Source organism: Lissotriton helveticus, chromosome 8 (genome assembly GCF_964261635.1).
Source record: "Lissotriton helveticus chromosome 8, aLisHel1.1, whole genome shotgun sequence".
NCBI classification, from domain to species: Eukaryota; Metazoa; Chordata; class Amphibia; order Caudata; family Salamandridae; genus Lissotriton; species Lissotriton helveticus.
In genome coordinates, this window is record NC_136069.1 from 841633910 (window position 1) to 841654747 (window position 20838).

A 20838-nucleotide genomic window follows, 5' to 3' on the forward strand; every position below is an offset into this window, starting at 1 on the left:
CGTGTCTTTGCTTCTTATTATTATAAGTTATTTTCTTGTGAAGATTGATTCTTATACTCAAAAGGAATTTGTTTTCAAATCATTGTTGAATAGCACATTAGGTAGATAAATCACTATTTTTGCATCTGACTAAGATATCAAATTAGCTCCTTATCTCTGGCCCTAGTCATCGTAGTTATCATGCTTGCCATATGCTGCCCATTTCTTCTTCCTGTTTAAGTCACAGCAAGACTGCTCATGAGGAATATTTTTTTTTATTTTCTCCCTTTCCCTTATCCCACCCCTCTCCCTACACTCACTTCCCACCCCGGAAAACCCAACCATTACTCCCATGGCCTAGGCCTGTGGATGTCTGAGTGGTGGTGCCTCTTAATTTTTCGATTTATTATGGTCGATAGTCTTATTCCCTCGTATTATGAATGACATCCAAAAAAGCATCTACCTCGTCCACCGTTCGAAAGGTATACATTTTGTTGTGCCACATAACTTTAAGAAAGGCAGGAAATTTTAATTGAGCCGTGGCTCCTAGCTCCCTTAATGGTGCCAACCGCTTTCCCATCTCCCATTGCCTATTAGCTGTAGCTGGTGACAAGTCTGACCTAATATCAACTAGTATTCCATCTATTAAAATAGATTTTTTTTTCAAAGCGAGTGACAACATTTTTTCTTTTAATGAATAGGTCGCAAAATTGATCAAAATTTTCCTTGGTTTAGCCCGGTCCGGATTCAACCTAAAAGGATCTCGATGTATTCGTTGTATGTCACGAGCCAAACTTTCCTCATCTTCTTCTAGTGCTAGCTCTTTCTTCAGTAACTGCACTACAAAAGCCTTTATGTCTGTCCCTTATTTTCCTTCTGGGAGTTTGAGAATTTTTAGGTTATTCCGCCTTTGCATATTTTCCAGCCTTTCTAGCCTTTCGTCCATATGCCTATCTTGGGAATATAGAGTCTCTATCTCCTTTCGATTGTCCTGGACTCTTCCCTGCATAGTTTTCATTGCAGATTCCATCTCTCCTGCACGAGTCGTTAGTTTATCTATCTTATCCTCTAACAGCACGCATGTAGCACTAATACGCTCTTGATTTTTTCTAGAGGCCTCAAAACCTAAATGTATGTTCTAACTTTTTTAAGAGTTCCATGACAGTCCCATCTGTGAAGGCAGATCTCTCTTGCTGTCTTGAAATTGACTCAGTGTTAGAGAACACCGACTTCTCATTCATAGGAGTTTCTTCTCTCCTTATAAATATATCCTCTTCCACCTTATCTTCCATGACATCAATAGGTGAACTTTCAGTTAATTCACTTAATGTGGCTGGTATATTAGATTGAGATATCTGTTCTATAAGCGCCCCAGCCTCACAGCTACTACCCTTATCCCCCTCCATCTCTGTATCTAAAACCTGAAATGGGTTAGGTGTAGAAAGAGTTGACCAGTCCTGTTCGCGTTCTTCCATATATTCTGATAGATGTTCCCTTTTTTCTTCAGACTCTACTACTTTGCCAACCCTATTTTGACGCTGAAAGACAGAATCAGGTTTCAACACCAACACCTTAGGGACTGGCTTAAAATAAAGGTTAAGTGAGGGAGCGATAGGGGTCTTAAACACCGCTTTTTCTTTTTTTTGTCTTTTTTTCCTTTCTTTCTTAGACGGTGAAACCTTAGATTTATACGCAATAGATTTAGAAAAAGCACTTTCCTCTGTCTCCTCGTTATTTATTTTTTCTACTTTTATATTTTCACTTCTGCTCGGTCCCACAAACGTTTCTTTGTTTAGCTTCTTACTCCTCAACTGGTATCCTGAGGACTTACCTCCCTCCTTCCCCTTCTTGCTTACTTGTTCTGTAATGGTCCGCTGCAATACACTTTTCAAATCAGGATTACTTGTAGCAGCTTCGAGCCCTTGACCCCTTCCTCCGCTCGTTGGAGTGCCGATTTTTGCAAGCACTCGGCGGCCTCTGCAGACACCCTGTGCCGCTCGCTCCCAGCTCCCGGCCGGCAGGTAACGCGACTCCGCCCCCACAGTCTCGGTCTCGGCGGGTTGTTGCGCTGTGCCCTCCGCCATCCGCCGCTGCCGTTTCTGCTGGTCTCCTGTGTCCAGCCGGCAAACGGCTTCTAGTATCCTCCGGTAGCTCGCCGTGGCTCTCCCCAAGTAAGTGCGTGTGGAAAAACGTACTCCAGCACTCGACGATCGACCTCACGCATTAGCCTGACACCATCACTCTCCTGACATCCGCGACCCGCTGGTTAGCCGGCCGCCATGTTTTCCCCCTCTCCAATCTAAAAAGGTTCCTTAGTTGGAACGTTAATGGACTCCGAGTTAAATCTAGAAGACAGCTGATTCTGAAATATTTAGAGGATTCATCCGCACAGATCATCATCTTGCAAGAAACACATTTAGCACAAAAGGAAAGTAATGAGATTTTTAGCACCCAAAAATGGATAGCAAACGCTATTTTTACTTCCCAAGACTTGGTTACAAAGGGGGTTGCTATTCTGATAAGGAAAGGATCCGACATAGTAGTCGAAAGTAGTGTAGTAGATAGTAGAGGAAGATGGGTGATTTGTAGTCTGCGACTCTCGAGCGAAACGTTAACAGTAGTGGGTTACTATGGTCCGAATATAGACGATCCCGCAGTCTTAGAGAAAGTTGAATTGGAGCTATTGGATTTTCCTGGCAAAGTAATTATGGCAGGGGATTTTAATACGGTACTAGATGGGAAGATGGACAGGGCAGGTAATACTAGAGCAATAACAAATATCAAAATGACTGCCAAACTTAAGTCAATGATGGGGCAACTTGGACTTTGTGATATTTGGAGAGATAAATCTCCACAACAGTCAGGGTTTACTTTTTATAACAAAAAATATAAACACAACTCAAGGATAGATTTTTTTTTGGTTGATAGTAGATTGAGAGAGAGGGTTACTGAGGTAGTTCATTTAGGGGCGCATCTATCAGATCACTCGGGGGTGAGTTTAAATTTGAGTTTGGAAGAAGAGAAAATCACTTCAGTTTGGAGATTAGACCGGACAATTTTAGCCGATACAGAAGTCTTAGAGATTCTCAAAGAGGAGATACAAGTTTTCCTAGAAGTAAATGTGAGTTCAGCCAGGGATGACACAGTATGGGAAGCGTGCAAGGCATTTATGAGAGGCAGAATGGGAGTCCAGGGCGCAAAGAGAAGAAGACTGTATTATAGTCAGGTATCAAAGTTAGAAAAAGAGATTCGAGAGTGCGAAATGAACCGGATTCCCCAGGATGGTACTACTTTAGATGGTCCTTGGGAGAAAAAACTTTTAGACCTAAAGGTTCAGCTAACTGCGATACTTGCACAACGAGTCAAAGAAAGATGGGAAGCTAGTCGGTTGGCACATTTTTCATATGGGGAGGGATGTGGCAAGTTACTAGCCTGGAAAGCTAAGAAAGATGTTGTACGTAATCATATTAAAGAGATCAAGAAACCAGGCTCAGATCAAATTATAACAGAAAATAAACAGATGGTAAAAGCATTTCAGGAATATTTCACGAACGTGTATGCAGAAGACTTGTGTCCAGATACGGTGGAGATTGAGACCTGGCTATCTTTAATGAAACCATTATCAGATGAGGAGATGAGAGGGCTTAATAAGGAAATTACTCAAGAGGAGCTGATGAAGGTTATTAAAGATAGCAAGAGAGGAAAAGCCCCTGGACCGGATGGCCTACCCGCAGAAGTCTATAAAGCTCTTGATACTACGCTGGTCCCTACTCTTTGTCACTTATATAATAAAATATTTCGGGGGGAAGCGAAAATCCCAAGCTCATGGAATGAGGCAAATATTATTCTAATTCTTAAGCCAGGGAAATCCCCCAAAAATATGGATGCGTATAGGCCGATCTCGCTTTTAAATTGCGACTATAAATTCTACACAAAAATTTTGGCTGACAGGCTTAGTAAAATCATCCATAAATTAATACATGAAGATCAAAGAGGTTTCATTAAGAAGAGGTATTTAAAAGATCTTACCTACTCTTTGATAGGCATGATAGATTTAGCTTCTAAGTATGATTATCCCTTGGCAGCGATAGCATTAGACGCTGCCAAGGCTTTCGATCGCGTTAATTTTGTTTATTTAAAAACTCTTCTGCAATATCTCAATCTAGGAGATAAATTTACCCATTCCATTTTCTCATTATACAGTGCTCCGACTTCACGTGTACTTATAAATGGCACTCTTACATCTCCCATTAGGGTAATGCGGGGCACCCGGCAAGGATGCCCCTTATCACCTTTACTTTTCAATATATATATAGAACCCTTAGCCTGTAAAATTAGGGAATCAGAAGAGATACCCCCTTTTGCTGTGGTGGACTGGTCAAGGAAACTAGGTCTATATGCGGACGATATTATTGTTTATTCTACTAGTTTAGTTAGTTCTTTGGAAAATCTAGTAAAAATAACAAAGGATTTTGGTAGGATTTCTGGTTACCAGCTAAATCAAGAAAAGACCGAGATAATGACCTGGAATCTTAACACAAGAGGAGTAAAAACAACAGCAGAAATGAGATACCTAGGTGTTAGAATCACACAGAAGATTGAGGACTTGGCTAAAACCAATCTTGACAGAGTTAAAAAAGAGGTTGGTGATTTGCTGAAGGGCTGGATGAATATACCTCTGTCAATATATGGGAGATCGAATCTAGTAAAGATGATGATTATTCCAAAAATTACCTTTTTGTTTGAAGCTATTCCATTATGTTTTAAAAAGGAATGGTTGGCGAAAATACAAAGCATGATAACTTCATTTATTTGGGCATCTAAAACCTCTCGAATTTCATGGAGGAAAATACGAAGAAGTGTAAATAAAGGAGGATTGGCGGCTCCTGATCTACAAATATATGCATGGGCTTTCTGTTTGAAAAATTGCAGGATGTTATTGGGTTCCCTTGTTCAGTCACAGATAGGTGAACTTTTTAAGACAATGCTGAAAATATCAGGCTATCATGAGTTTGGTTATTTATATAAGTTTGGAGACCCTAAGTTTTTTAAAAAAGTGAAACTCAAGACTCTGAAAGATTTGGCCGAGATTTGGTATAAAATAAGAAAAATCACTAAGATCCCTTATCTTAGTTACATGGCTCCAATATGGGAATCGCCGGGAGCTCCGACCTGGACAAGAGATGCGTTAGCTTTAAACTTGATAAAGGAGCCAGCCCTACAAAGATGGAGAGATCTATTCCAAGATGGAAAACTAATTTCATGGAGTTCATGTCAGCAAAATTGGGGCTCAGTTTTCTCAAAATACAAGTACTTACAGATTCAAAGTTGGGCAAACCACGAAGAATCAGAGATTGGACAGGAAAATGAATTTGAATTAAAACTGGAACTAGTGGTTTTTAAGAAGGAAGTTGCTTGCTGGTACTGGCGAATACTGGAGATGGAGGATGGGATATTTGATCTACCAGAGACCCTGTGGAAGAACAGCTTGCCAAGGATTGCTACAGAAGACCAATGGCAAGTAACTATGAGCATGCTATATAGAATTGTTAAACCTGCCAATCTAAGGCGAAATGTTTTATTTACTATCCACAGGGCATACTGGTCCCCCTACAGGCTTTCTAAATTTAAGAATGGAGGATTGGTGGAATGTCCAAAATGTAAAGCCCCAAATGTTGATGACCTCCATATGTTCGTATCATGCCCGAATATCAAACAATTTTGGATTGACGTGAGTAACTCCCTCTCCAAATCATTGAATCAACCCATTGAGGTAAGCCCCGAATTAATTATTTCTGGGAGACATGATTTGCAAAATAGAGTTTTGGGTAATAATGTAAGACTTATCTTTTATGCTATGTTATTAGCTCGTCGGGAGATATGTAAATTATGGGTCTCACCACACAGTCCTACTTTATTGGACTGGATATTAGCCATGAGATATATAGCAAAGTTAGATATGTTAGATACCTGTAAAAGAAATAGAGGTTTTTGGATACCCTTCCTGCTAAATTTTGGTTAAAGTTATATTTATGTTAAAAGTCCAATGATTAAGCCCGTGCCTGTCTCGCTGGTATTTGGAATCGATAACGAGGAATAGAGATGGTGGAGGATACACATCTTGGGTCAGGTGGTCAAGAAGGAGTTTCGAGAGGGGACCAGACCCAAAAATATGTGCTGTTCACGCCCCATTACTCTAGATCAGCCCAAGAGACAATAACAGCCCAGAGGTGGGAAAGTAACAAAGATATGGGCGGCAAGACGGCAAATGAGGATATAAATATTTTATTAAAGATATCAAATTAGCCAACTGTGTATATTTAGCAAATCCCTTGAAGGCACATTTATTTATCCACTTGTTATAGAAAGGGCCCACAGGGCGTTGATGGCCCGACCACCTGCAGGAGCGTAGCCAAGACCAGTAATAGCCCGTTTTTTGAACTTTCTGGACAGAGATATGATCCTCAGGGAAGCCAGAAAGCTTGAGGGGATCCAGCATGAGAACACACGCATAATGATTTTCCATGATTACAGCAGGGAGGTGCAGAAACAGAGACGCACCTCCGTAAAAGCCAAATTGCAAGATCATGAGATTCAATATATGCTACTCTTTTCTGCAAAGCTGAAAGTGTTGTTCATGGGCAAATCCCATTTCTTTCAGACACCAGAAGAAGCGTGGTACTGGGTGGAAGTGTCATGCACGCACCTTCTTTGTCTCGGAAGTGTCCTGGATCCACGATGCTATGCACCCTGATTCCCCCCCCCCCCGTCACCTCCCGGGCGTCAGGACTGGACTCTAACACCCGAAACGTAACCAAGGGGAACACAGGGGAACAAAACAAGGGTAGGAGGGGGAGAAAAAGTAAGACACTCCACAGTCTTCTTCCACGCAGAGGAATATCGTATCTTCCACTGTAGCACTGCAGTAATACATAAGAGATACAAGTGAAAACAATTCCCTCCCTGTTTTCCCAAAGAAATGATATGCACCAAGTCTATTATATACCTTGTGGAAGTTCAGTGAGTCAAGAAACGAAACAGAATGCAAGGAGAATATCTGGAACTCTGTAATGCGCTTGAATGGACTGTGTACATAAAGTCTGTATCCCTTAACACCGAGCAGGTGCTCTGTAAACGGGTGCGGTTGAAATACCAAGTACGAGAATTCAGTCACATGGTACACCGAACGAAACCAAAATGAAACCTCAAAATAAATCGAGGGAAAACAGGAACCAACCCAAATAGCCCACCGCAATCCGCGGTAAAACAAATATAACACTAGAAGAACGAAAGCATAACAATAAATCTAGAAGCGAGCCGCTTCATAGACATAAACATGCACCACGAAGTACCTGCACGCCTGAAACCCCTAGCTCCTCGGACGCCGACGTGAACCCGGAATGAAATGAACACTAACTGGCTGAACGCGAAGCACTTCCTGGGAGTCTAGGGCGGGTTTAACACTCGAACGCTATCCGGTAGAGCATGCGTGGTGCTTACGCATGCGCCAATACTTTCTCATAGTATTTGCCAACCAACGCCAACCACTAGAAAACGGACTGAATAACAGAGCGGTCCGTTAGCTCTATTCATTACCTACGCGACAGGCATGACAGGAAGAACGACCCACACTGGACCGACCGGAGGTCCAAACACGCAGCAATGTGTCCTCTCTTGGGGACGCCAGACGGTCCCCTGGCCCACAAACATCGCTAAGACCCTGAAAGGCCCGCAGGGATCAACTTCCGGAGGCGACTCCATATGCTCCAAATGACACTGGCAGACACAGAAGGCGCAGTGGATGTTCCCTAGACTCTCGACGGGCTCCCTCATCCTCCGCTTTCCCGATCATCCTCGACCAGACACGGAGAATGAAACTAGGGACTTTTCCTCCAGAGACGAGGAGGAGGAGGCTGAGGGCCCCTCTATGCAACCCTTGGCAGCTGAAACAGGATACAGCAGCCTATGCAACGACTTCCCAAGGAGATCCGCCGGATTCCCATTTGTGAACAGGGGCCTGCGAGGTTGGCTGTGGACATGGACTGAATTTTTGGAGCATGCAGACAGGATACCCACCCCTCCCCTTTCTATCTTCTCTCTTTTTTCCTTTGCTCCATCTGTCGAAGCCTACGGAGAACTAGAAGACACTCACTGATCCGTAGGCACTAGACTTGGAATGGCTATAGACCTGGGCTCTCAGCAGTCCCATCTCTTCAGCACTTGCGCTTTCCTTTGTTCTTTCTCTCCCTTTGTTTCTCTTCCTCTTTCTTTTTCTTTTCAAACTGCTGCAAGAGTTGGACCTTGTGGTGTGAGTTGGGATTGGGAGGGCGATAGGCCTCCACCACCCTAGGGCTCATTCACCAGTGACTGGTGGGGGATGCGACATTGGGGAGGGGGAGGTGGGGCGGGGGTTGGGGGGGGTTACAACAGTTCTATTGTTGGGTTTATTATGTTTGTTTTGCACAATGGTCACACGGTCCCTACGATGTGCGCATTCACTTGCTGCCCCCACTCAAGACATACCTTGACCACTCATGTCTATGGCCCCACTGATAGAACATAGACTCACTGCGGATGGGATGGAGACTGACCCCTGTAGGATACTCACCTGGAATGTGAATGGCCTAGGGGATAAAATCAAGAGAGGGTTGGTGTCCTCATACGTAAAACGGGTCCACCCAGACGTGATCCTATTGAGGAGACTCACCTTAAGGGTACTAAGTGTGGGTTTCTGGTGAGGGGAGATTACACAGTCCTAGCACATGCGGGATACACAGCGGGGTTGGCTATCCTGCTTAAAAAATCCACCCCTTTCAAGGTAACCCGGACATGGACAGCCTCCCAGGGTACGTACGTGGGAGTGACAGGGACATAGGGTAGACGGAAGGTCATTATAGTTTTGGTCTATGCCCCTCCGAGGTTACAGGCCAGGACTCTCCATGGGGTGAGTGAAATTTTATTGGATACCTCGGGTACATTACACATTATAGGGGGTAACTTCAATGACGTCATGTCAATCCCCGCTCAGGGAACCGTATTGACCACTCCCTGACTACGCAATTGGCCAGGTTGATGGACACCCTGGATCTGATGGATGTGTGGCGGCAACTCCATCCAGACATCAGAAGTTATTCATACTATTCTGGCGCACACAAGGTGCACTCTCGATTGGACTATGTGTTTCTTCCATTGAAGGCCAGTGGTACTGTTTGTGAGGCGGAGTACTTGGCATGTGGGATCTCTGATCACTCCCCCTTGCTGGTTAGGACAGGGAGGAGGCCCCGGGTGGGACATGGAAACGGGAGGTTGACTGCTTGGGATCTGCAAAACGCAGAGGTGCTGCGGGGTCTCTGGGCTGACACGACAGTGTATTTTGCAGAAATTGTAGGCTCGGTGCAATTGGGAGTTATATTGTGGGAAGCCTACAAGACAGTGCTCCGCGATAGGACCCAAAAACGAATAGCTTGGGAGAAGCGTAAGGAATTGGAAGCCCGATGGATAGAAGCGTAGTGGACCAACAGGGCCAGATGCAAAAGGGAGACGTACAAATAGTACGTACATTTGCTTCCTATTTTAAGGATTTCTATGAGGCCAGGGAACTTGGTGCCCCGGAGGCGATCCTAGCATTGCCAGATACTATTCAAACCCCAAGCTTGGCGGATGATGATAGGGAGGGACTTGAAGCAGACATATCGGTGACCGAATTTAAAGATGCAATAACTAAATTGCGCCCTGGGAAATCCACAGGCCCGAATGGACTCCCAGCTGAATTATATAAAAAAGGGGCGGACCTCCTGTTGGTGTACTTATTAGTGCTGTTTAGAGATGCGGCACAAGATGGTATTCTGCCTCTAGATCTTAAAATGGCCACGATCATCCCCATCCATAAATTGGGAAAGCCTCCCGAAGATTGCGCATCTTATCGCCCAATCTCCCTCCTCAACATAGAGGTTAAGCTCCTGGCGATGGTATTGGCTCTCCATCTACGCCAAGTAATCTCTGGCCTAGTGCATCGAGATCACATCGGCCTCCTACCAGTCCGGGCGACCAGACAGAACCTACGGCGGACCCTCAATTGGCTCATGGGGGTGCAAGGCTGTGATAATGCCCACATGTTCATCTCCCTGGACGCGGAAAAAGCTTTTGACGATGTCCACTGGCCTTTCTTAGAGGCGGCTGTGGTCAAGTTTGGCATTGGCCCCAAATTTAGACATTGGGTTGGACTCCTATATACGGACCCCAGAGCCCGGGAAAGTGAATGGACTAATATCTGAGAACCTTACAGGGATGCCCTTTGTCCCCACTACTATTTGCCCTCACAATCGAAATAGTGGCCTGCGAGGTCCGACAGACAAGGGAGATACGGGGGTTTCAAATTACGCCAACTGATTTGGGGGAAGAAAAGATCTCGCTGTATGCGGACGGCATCCTGTTATATTTTACCCAACCAGCTGTCACGGTCCCTGCATTGTTCAGGCTCCTGGGCAGGTATGGCTCCTTCTCGGGCTATGCTATAACTGGCATAAATCGGTCTTGTATAGCACACGGGCTGAGGAGACGTGGCCTCCTCTCCCTGGAACGCCCCAGGTAACGCAGACGGGATTCACGTATCTGGGGATCTACCTCACCACAGATAGAAATCTCTCCTACCAAAGTAATATCCAGTGAGTTATAACAAATTTTGCAGCTGACGCTTTGCGATGGAAAGCCCTCCCCCTTACGATACTTGGCCGAGCTGCGATGTTTAAAATGATTACATTGCCCCGCTTTCTGTATGCCCTCCAAAATGAGTATCTCCCCCTTCCCAGACACATGTTCCGGGCAATAGACGCAGAGATGCGCTCCCTGCTGCGGCTCGGGAAGCAACCGAGGGTCGACCTGAGTATGTTGCAGTGGAACCAGTATAATGGAGGGATATCCCTGCCGGACATTGAGGCATACTATTTGGCGGAGCATCTGGCGCCAGTAAACGAATGGCTCCATGTCCCGGCTGATCACCCTACCTACAGATTAGAGAGGGACACCATGGCACACCGTTCTTGCCTACATTTTTTATTTGGGGGACCAGGTAGGAGACTCCTACTTCCGGCCACGCAAATAACCGTAGAGGTCTGGGATAGGGCAACTAAGGTACTGGGATGGACACGCAAACCGACATCGATCTGGAACTGTACCTGGTTGAGGGAACTTCACAAACTTAAGGGCTTCGGAGGCTGGGATGACATCGGAATCTCCACTCTGGGTGATGTGGTGGCAAAGGGTGAACTTAAAACCCCTTTACGACTTTGGCAACGGAGTTTGGGCTGCACCCCACCCACATTTTTAAATATGTTCAACTGAGTCATGCCTGGATAGCCAAGAGCATGCTCTCCTCTCCCCTGCCAGAATATGCCCCGGTAGAGGTTCGCCTATTGCAAGAGCAGATACCCAACTAGGCAGTCTCTCTAACATACAAGACCTTGAACAATAACATGCCAGACAGACTGGAGAAACTAAGGGAAACATGGGAGCAGAATCTGGGCACGTTGGACACAGTGGATTGGGAGGTGGCCCATATGCATCATAGGGAGGTGGCGATTAAATCCAGCCTCCGACTCATTCAATACAAGATACTACACAGGGTGTATTTTGACAGGGTCCGACTCCACCGAATGGGCCGAGCCAGCGAACCAAATTGCCTGCGTTGCAGACAGCCGCAGTGGGACTTCTACCAAATCATTTGGGACTGCCCCGTTATTCACACATATTGGACACACGTATGGGGAGAGCTGAGTAAGGTATTGGAGGTAGCACTTCCTCTACATCCTAAATTTGTATTGCTGGGGATATCTAATGATGTTGACTTGAGCCGCCTCAACTTATTTTTGCACTATTGGCAATAGTGGTGGCGAAAAGAGATGTAGCACGCGCATGGGGAGCGTCACTACCTCCTCAATTAGGAGAATGGAGGAGGGGGATGGACATGTATATGGCGGCGGAAAGGGTCCCCGGAAGTTCCGTAGTATATGGGGGAAATGGAGAAAATATCATGGACTGTATGGTGGTCTGGGAGCTGACTAGCACAACATGGGTCCTTTGAATCTCGATGAGCACCGGGACGGGAGCCACTGGGCGTGTGTCTCCGACCCTAGGGGAGGTCCAGTGGGGGGGTGGGGGTGGGGGAAGAAGATTACCAAAAATGAAATTTAAGGGGGGGCCGGGTTTTTTGTTCTGGTCCATGGTATAAAGAAGCTGATGTGGATTGGGGGAAAGGGGATGCTTGGACGCGAAGATGACTACTTGTGACATGCTAGTTGTTTTGTACTGGTTAAAAATGCAAGTAAAAAAATTATTAGAAAAAAAAATGTATGCAACAAAATAGAGCGTGTTTTAAATAGGTTTATGTTTGCACGATTATGGGAGTACTTATTTGAGGTGATGCTGCGCATGGGTCTGGGAGAGGAATGGGTGCAGTGGGTGCGGCTTTTATATGCTGCCCCTACAGACAGGGTTAAAACGGGCAGAACAATCTCTAGGCCCTAAAAGATATCCAGCGGGACTAGACAGGGGTGTCCCCTTTCTCCCCTCCTGCTTGTCCTGGCAATCTCTCCCCTTGCTGAGAGACTCAGTCAGGGAGGGGATGGGATCGGGTTGTCTATTGGAGGGAGGTGAACCATGTCTCCCTCTACGCAGATGACTTGCTGATATATTTGTCAGAGGCAGTCGCGGGCACCCCAGCAGCCATACAAATTCTGGATGACTTTGAGTGGCCCTCGGGCCTGCGAGGTAATAAACTAAAGACATATCTGTTCCCGATAGCAGCCCCAATGCATAGGGCTAATGCACTGATGTCAGACATATTATTGACTCAAAATATGTTTAAATACTTGGGCATACACTTATTTCACTCACTGGATGACCTGAAGGAAGGAAACTTGGGTAGAGCTCTGCTCTCGCCCCGCCTCCTGTGTGCACTTTTGGCGTACATTGCAACTGCCTATCATGGCTAGGGTCTCCCTATCTAAAATGGGCATGCTCCCGCGCTTATTGTATTTTTTGTCAATCTCCCAGTCCTTACGCCCAGCGGCATAGTGATGGCGAAATAATTAATACCAACAGCGCCCACCACTTACTGCTCCTTGTTGCAGCGCACGGCTTTACAAACTTGGAGGCGATGCCAGGTCAAGGAGTGGCGAATCACCAAGTACACCCCTATGTTACCACTCGTAGGACTGCCACATGGCGACCCACAGTCTCTATTCGCAAGCGAGCAATTGGCCCGCTGGACTGAGGCTGGGGTGGATAATATTCGGGATTGCATCCTGGACAAATCTCTGCTCCCATTTGAAGGGCTTGTGGAGGACTGTGGTCTTCCCTCGGGCCAGTTCCTACAATATGAGACCTTGACACGTATATTTGCACAGCTATGGAATAAAGGGAGGGACGAACCAGACACACACCCAGTATTACATGCCCTGTTCACACTTGGGAGGGCAGGGCACCTAGTGAAATGGTTCTATGTTTCACTGCAATCGGCATCGGTAGGACCCCTGAGTGGGTTATGGGCAAAATGGGATAGAATCGGGAACAGAGAGCTTACGGATGCGGAGTGGCACAGGGTCCTGCACTATCCTAAGAAGGTTTCTCGCAATAAACACTTAAAATATATACAATTCAATTACACACACATGGCTTACATGACTCCTCACCGCCTTAATGTGACTTATGGGGGGGTAGGTCCGTATCCGGATGTGATTCCCCCCTATGTGTGCCATATAAGTTATGATCTACTTCACCCCTCTGCACGAGGTTTATTTACTTCTTTATTGTTTCAGTTTTGTTATAAGGATTGTTCTTAATAAATGAAGTAGCATTTTGAGAAATACGAATGTTATGCTTGTACTCAGGATCGTTGGTGGAAACTCCCAAGTATAAGTTATCGGGAACAAACTTTAGTAGAACATGTACTAAGAAATATAGTCATCGCTTGAGGTTGGTAGTGATAGGATGGACTACTATTTGAACGTAACCTATTGTGTACACAAATTTCGAGAGGAGTAGCTTGAATCAGTTACCGGTTCTACTTTTGAACATTGAGTCATATTCTTTTGAGTTGTGATAGTACTGCCAACTGGCAAACTGTTTCTAGTCATATTTTTTTTAAATCTATACCATATATGTTGAATATTACAAAATGTCAATAAAATACTTTAAAAAAAAAAAGATTCCCAAATCACGGAGATTAGATATTTGGATCGAAAGATAGCAGGGAACAATGTCTGCCTCCCTATTGGTTTCTGCCTGGTACTCCTGTTGCAGCCATTTACTTGTCTCCAGATAATGGCGTGCCGCTGATGACGTAACGGGATAGCGGTGTGGATGCCCTTTGTACGCTGAGGCCACCAGCCAGTAAATGCTTCTGCAGGTTGTGGGAGGGCACACAGGGATGAGAGACTCACTTGTTTAATTTATAGTAGTATGACCTTCATCACCATATGTTTTAAGTGAAAGGGTGCAGTTATCAAGAGTACATCATGGCCAGTGGGTAAGAGGGATACACTGAACCGCAATTTTGACTCTCTTTTACTTACACCCCCTGGGGACAGAGGACCCATTTTCCTTGCTTCTATGTGGACCAAGGGCTCCATGAGGCACCACTGGAAAGATACACATACATATTTACATTTTGACACTGGATGAGAATAATAAAAAAGCAACCATAGGAAGTCTTATCTTAAAACCTTTTTACATAGGTAGCACTAAAATATTGAAAGACTGTAAGGGCCACCAGTGCTCCCGTTAATTTCAGTATGTGCGGTAAGTCATGTTACTTTGCATCCGGGAGGCAAATCATGGTTGGAGCGGGGCATTCTCTTGTATCCACCCTCAGATTTTGACGCATTCCCAGATTTGCTAAAGCTAGTAACCATGGCAATGCATCAAAATCCTATGCCTTCCCTAATAAGATGTAGAGAAGAAAATCGTCTTTATTTCTCCTCTTTCCATGTGTGCTGCAGAAAGAGGAAAATGCCTCTAAGGATTGTTTCTGTTCAAGCACAAAAACAATACTGCCTATAGCTCAGGCAGCCTTGCCGTTTGGTGAAAGGGTATCTGCTTTGGCTCTATGCAGCACACAATGCACTAGCGCAAGGAGAGAGCATGAGGCACAGGGTCAGACTGATTTGCATATGGCCATGTCTGAACTGGGGTGGAAGAGTGGGCTAAAGAATGGTGATGGATTAAACCCAGATCAGTTGACTGGGGGTGAGTGCTTGTATTGTCAACGCTCCGTCCATCATTTCCTTTGGTTTTTCTTTGTTCGCCATAAGTTGGCAGGGTATGCTCAGACGTGAGTCCTTTGGTCACTTTGCCACTGGATTCAAGTAAGCCGGGCTGAAGAAGGCTGAAATGCCAGAAACGGGTCCTCGGTAGCTTGTTTCCGGTCCAGGGAAGGCATGGCTTGGCAGTTCGGGCTGGACTGTTCCCATGAGGCACAGGGTCAGACTGATTTGCATATGGCCATGCCTGAATTGGGGTGGCAGAGTGGGCTAAAGAATGGTGATGGATTAAACCCAGATCAGTTGACTGGGGGTGAGTGCTTGTATTGTCAACGCTCCGTCCATCATTTCCTTTGGTTTTTCCGAGAGCAGAAATGCTCCATATCTTTGTAAATATGGAGCATTTCTGCTCTTTCTCTTTCATGCAAAGAAGCAACACAACTTTGTTTTCGACCCTGTGTTGCATGAAATATTAGTAAAGGTGCCCCTAGGTGTTTGGCGGCAAACACAGCACCGTTTCAAATGTTCCCATATCTGCTGATAATTGTTGTGCAGAAAAGGCCTGGAAAATACTGGAACATGCTCTTGTTGGTGTGTTAAGCACAAAAACTGTATGTTATGCCCCATTTTTACATGTAAAACTTGCAATTTGAGTAATCACATCCGTCAAAATAATCCCAAGAGTGTGGTTATCAGGTGTAATAAATAACGATCCACTATTGGGGTGCTCATAATAACGCCCTTGGTGTGCATGTTAGCTATATGTGGTTAGTATCGGGAAAGTAAAACTGTACAATTTGTAAGTATGTTAAAGAATAGAAAGGTACAGTGGAAATTAGAGGAAGACGAGGTACCACACGACTCATTTTATTCTTTGACTGCTCGTATCCATATGGTGACCAAACACAACTACAATTCTTCCTGGAGATTGACTTTGATGGCTGTACTATCTTTTCTAGATGGACAAAGTGGAGAAGTTCAAACACACGCAGAGCACGAAGGACTGCCTGCATGCCAAGTACAACCCGGGCACATGCAGCACGGTGGTCGGGGATGACGAGTGGGGGCATCTGCAGGTGGACGCCACCTCCCTGTATCTGCTGTTCCTTGCGCAGATGACAGCATCGGGTAAGCCTCTTACACAATGCCAGCCTTTTTGTTTATGTCAAGTAGTTTCTGTGTCTCAATAAAAATATTAATAGAGCACTTATTTACACTTAGGGTGGAATATTTGTTAAAAAAAATAAATGAAAAATGAAAATGCCCGCATTTTCTTTTTATTGCGAAAGCACATCTTGTTTGTAAATAATTCAATATGCATCAAATTCCTTATGCACACCAAAGGTATGGTGGATTTAATCAGACAAATCAAAAGAAAATTATATTAAAAAAGAGAGAACAGAAGGAAAGGAAGAGCACAAAAAATGCCGTTCAATATTACAAACACTCCAAACTAGTGGCAGAACAAAGCTTGATCCTAGATAGGGGACCCCTGCTATAAGTATTGTTTTACTATAAATGTGGAAGAAGTAAGTCTGAAAGTCTGGTGGTAAGGGTATTTCCATCCCTCAAAAATATATCTAGTAGAGCGTGCGCTTAAAAAAGCAGGGTGCTCACTCGATGTAGGTAAACCACCTCAAGAATGCAACTATCCATAAAAGAGTTGATACGTTTGACAGCTATAGGACCTGTAGGCTACAAAGCAGGTAAAGGAATGCCTACCAGTGACTAGGCAGATGAAACGAAAATGTGTGTACTCTACCTCATTTACAGTATCTTAATGAAGAAAGGTCAAATATAACATTGATAGCCATTGGAGTGAACGTTGGTCGGCGGTCACTGTACAGCACCATATGTGGTTTTATGTTCATTTCATATAAGTGCTGCTTTTGGTATTTTTATATCCAGGTTCAACAATCTTAGTTTATTAGTCTAAGCCGTTTAACGTTATGAAGATAATGATGTTAGATTGATAAATGCATGTAATATCTGGGTAAACATGAACTTTTAATAAAAAAAAATATTTAAGGGTGTACAGCTTGATTTTACTTTTGAGGATTTTAGGCATAAGTTGACAGATCTTGTTATCTCTATTTAAGGGGCAGTGGCCTGATGTAGAAAGGCAGTTAATGAGTTTGCAACAGCCAAGTGCATTTTTAATATTTACAGAGGCCCTGGGATTCAGAGAAGCGTATATCAATGTTTTGTGACCGCAATTGAAATCCCAAAATATTGATTAGATATCTACACCTCAAAGGGGGTGGTATCTGATTCTCAAAACGTTAGCTGTTCCTGTGGGACATATTCTCCTCTGGGTAGGGTCCAGAGGGACACAGCGAGCTTTCCCCGGTGTCTTCCCAAAAGGAAACTATTTTTATAAGAAGTGCTGGTCCCTTTAATGGACAGTGGTTACTTAATGAAAATGCATGGACAGAGGTCTGTGGTCCATTGCTAGCTTCCATCCCTGCATTTACAGCCAATCAGAGGTATTGGCAAATTACGACCTACCCAATTCATATTTAAGAGGCAGGTTGTTTTTGCGGTACTACGTAGTACATAGGCCAAGCCGCAAATTGCATTCCCATTAGCGAACCAGTTGGTGTGCAAATTGCAAATTCCTGGTTTTCAAATGGGAATAGTACATCAGACTCAAGTTTCTTTGAATCTTAGAGTTCCTAGTACATTTGAAGATTGTTAAACATGTTGGGAGCACATTCCATGCTCCTATGTCAGAGTGTGCACAGTCTTTCTCTCTAGACATTCTTCTCATTTATTTGTCATATAGAAATGCATCTGATTAAGAATTGTAAGGGTGCATTTCTCATTCCCGAGTTAATGTACTGAATGAACATTGCCGCTACACTTAGGCTGTTGCTGTGTTTCAGTAATACTCTGTTGTATTGGGCGAGCACCCATTCCTGAAGGAAAAACTCTTATTAGTTGTCCCTAAACTCATTCATCTTGATGGGGTTATTTTTTATTCTTTATCAGAGACTCGTCACTTCTGCATGTGGCAAGACTAGCAACCTCATGTGTGCACATGGACAGCTGTGCTAGGCTCAAGTTTAATGAGATCATGTTTTCTCTCTCATGTCAGATGCTTCAGGATAAAATCCAACTAAGATGTCTCATTGCCTTTTCATTAGCACTGGCAGCTCTTTGCTGGAGGTCTGTACAAAAAATCCTTAGACAAGTTACATTTCAGTTTTCTTCTCAACTTCACCTATAAATCCAGTACTTGAAGTATCACTGGTACACATTTCCTTTCCTTTTTAGAAAGGTTATCTTGCCTCTCCAGCTGCCTTCAGCCATATTCAGGGTAAGGCCATTAATGGACAGCACATGAATCACTTGCACCATGCCACTAAAAAGGTGGTCCGGTCACTGGCATGCCCCACCCACCACATATCTACTGGTCTCCCCTCCTTTACTCCCATTTTATTTTCTGTAGACTGCTCACGTCATCAAGCAGTCCTTCTGTCTAGTATTTGTTTCTCTTGCCACGTAGATCATTTTAAAGGCTTCCTGATCCATGCTTTATAAGTAAATATTCAAAGATTGCAAGTTTAGTGCCACAACAGGCAAAGTCCCTAGACACTGGCTCTACATATGTTGCTGCTGTGTGAGTTGTGGATTCACATCTACACCGAGGGAAAACACATAGTGCTGAATAGTAACAGGGATTTACAGGTTTCTGGGTGCTAAGAGTTTAGCAAAAGTCTGTTCCCCGCATTCCTCCTAGTGCTAGCTTGGGACGAGGGAGATTAGGTATCCTAAGCAATGAAGAAAAGGACAGAATAGTGCCTTCAGACAACTTTTTGGTTGGTCCCTATTCTGTTGTTTGATCCTGAAGAGTCTGTCTCACTGCCAAAGATAATTATCTAATGGACCGATGGAATAACTAACGCCAAATTAATCAATAGACACCTACAATGGAATACAGTACCTGGCACAACACACATTTCTGCAGACAAACCAACCAAGCAACAAAACATCCGACAACATATGGACTATCTTCAATTCTGCTAAAAATGTTAAACCCACCTTTATAACCTCTACCTTGAGCTGTAAACACTATTCATAGTTCTCAGTTAGCCTTCCCTCTCCATCCCCCTCTTTACTTTCTTCCTCCTCTGTATCTTGTGTGTTCTGGTTGCCTAATGCCACCTTACTCCTCCTTCTCCCACTTTTCTAATTTTTGTCCTCCATCATTGCAACCTGAACAATTATAGCATAGTTTTACTGACCATTGAACTTTTCCTTTTTCTGTCATATGTCTTTCCCCTTTGTTCTCTTCCCCATCTTTCCTCTACTTTTCTCGAATCTCTTCTCCTATCTTAACCATCAACATTCATCTCTATCCTTCCCCCAGTCCCAACACCCCTCGTGTGCTTATTCACCCCTCTAACCCTTCATTGCCTCTTTTCCCAAGTCTACCTCCCTTTTTCATTTTCCGTTTAATTTTTCTATACATATCCTACTTGGGTGAGTAGTTTATGTTAACACTTGGGTATTATTACGAGTTTGGCGGTCCGACCACCGAAAGACTGCATCTGCCCTTGCCAGCAGCCCACTGTGCTGGCGGTCCAAAGACCGCCATATTATGAGTTGACCATGGGGCCGGTGGTGTGGATGCAGGGATCTTGCAGTGGCATTGAATACTTGTCACAGATATATCGATGCATGTGTGTGCATTTTGACTGCGGATGTGTTGGATGCACACATATTCATGAAATATGTGAAAAAATACCTTATAACCATTACCGAGGTTCAGCCCATATGTGGGAAGTCGTGGCAATGGATAGATGGTGCGAAAAGTATTCTACTATAGATAGACGTAAACAGGGTCGTAATCCTCAGCGTGAAGATCCTGCTGTGGAGGGGGGACCTAGAGAAAGGTATCCACATCAGAATCTGCCTGGAAGAAGAAGAAAGGGGTGAATACGCACCCACAGATCCTTTGTCACTGCCACCTTGAAGCAGGCGGTCGGACCACCACAGTCCGCTTGTGGATTAGGCAACTCGTAATACGGACGGCGGTGCAGCTCCCCTGTATCGCCCTATGGCGACTGCCTTCCCACGACTGCAAACCCGGGCAGTCTCGGCGGTCCAGCGGCGGTCTTCGCAAAGCAGATCCACCCAACTCGTAATACAGCGGTCGGACTGCCCGCTCACTGTGCTCTGATCACCACCGCTGATGCAGCAGTCCATGGGACTGCCAATCTCGTAATGAGGCCCTTAATGTTCATCATTGTTTACTCCACTTTTACAATAATGAGATATCCATTTTCCAATGTTGTATTACTTGTAAATGAGTCTTGGTATTTAAAAAATATAAAAGAGAAAGTAAATAAAATGAATGAAGCAAATCAAATAGAACAAAATAAATGGAAAAAGTATGTGTGGGACAAAGAAACAAGATATATTGTCTCCTTTGTGGGAAGGTTAGGGTTAGTGCAAAACTGCACTAAACTGTAGTGACCAGTGGGCACCAAGTCATCTAATCCTTCCCAAGGAATGCTCCCTTTGCAAGAATTTGGGCATATCAGTAACACAGTTGGGACCTTGTGATATGTTATTGTCCCTGAGATAAGGTGGGTAA

At 44.4% G+C, this 20838-nt stretch overlaps 1 protein-coding gene across 1 annotated transcript in view; it reads left to right on the forward strand.

Moving 5' to 3' along the window:
- The window catches only part of PHKA2 (phosphorylase kinase regulatory subunit alpha 2), a 779558-nt gene that overhangs the window by 126411 nt on the left and 632309 nt on the right, over positions 1 to 20838 (forward strand). Inside the window, exon 5 of the mRNA XM_078657648.1 lies at positions 16196 to 16364. Within this exon, the coding sequence (XP_078513774.1) occupies positions 16196 to 16364 (169 nt within the window). The remainder of the gene's footprint in view (positions 1 to 16195; positions 16365 to 20838) is intronic.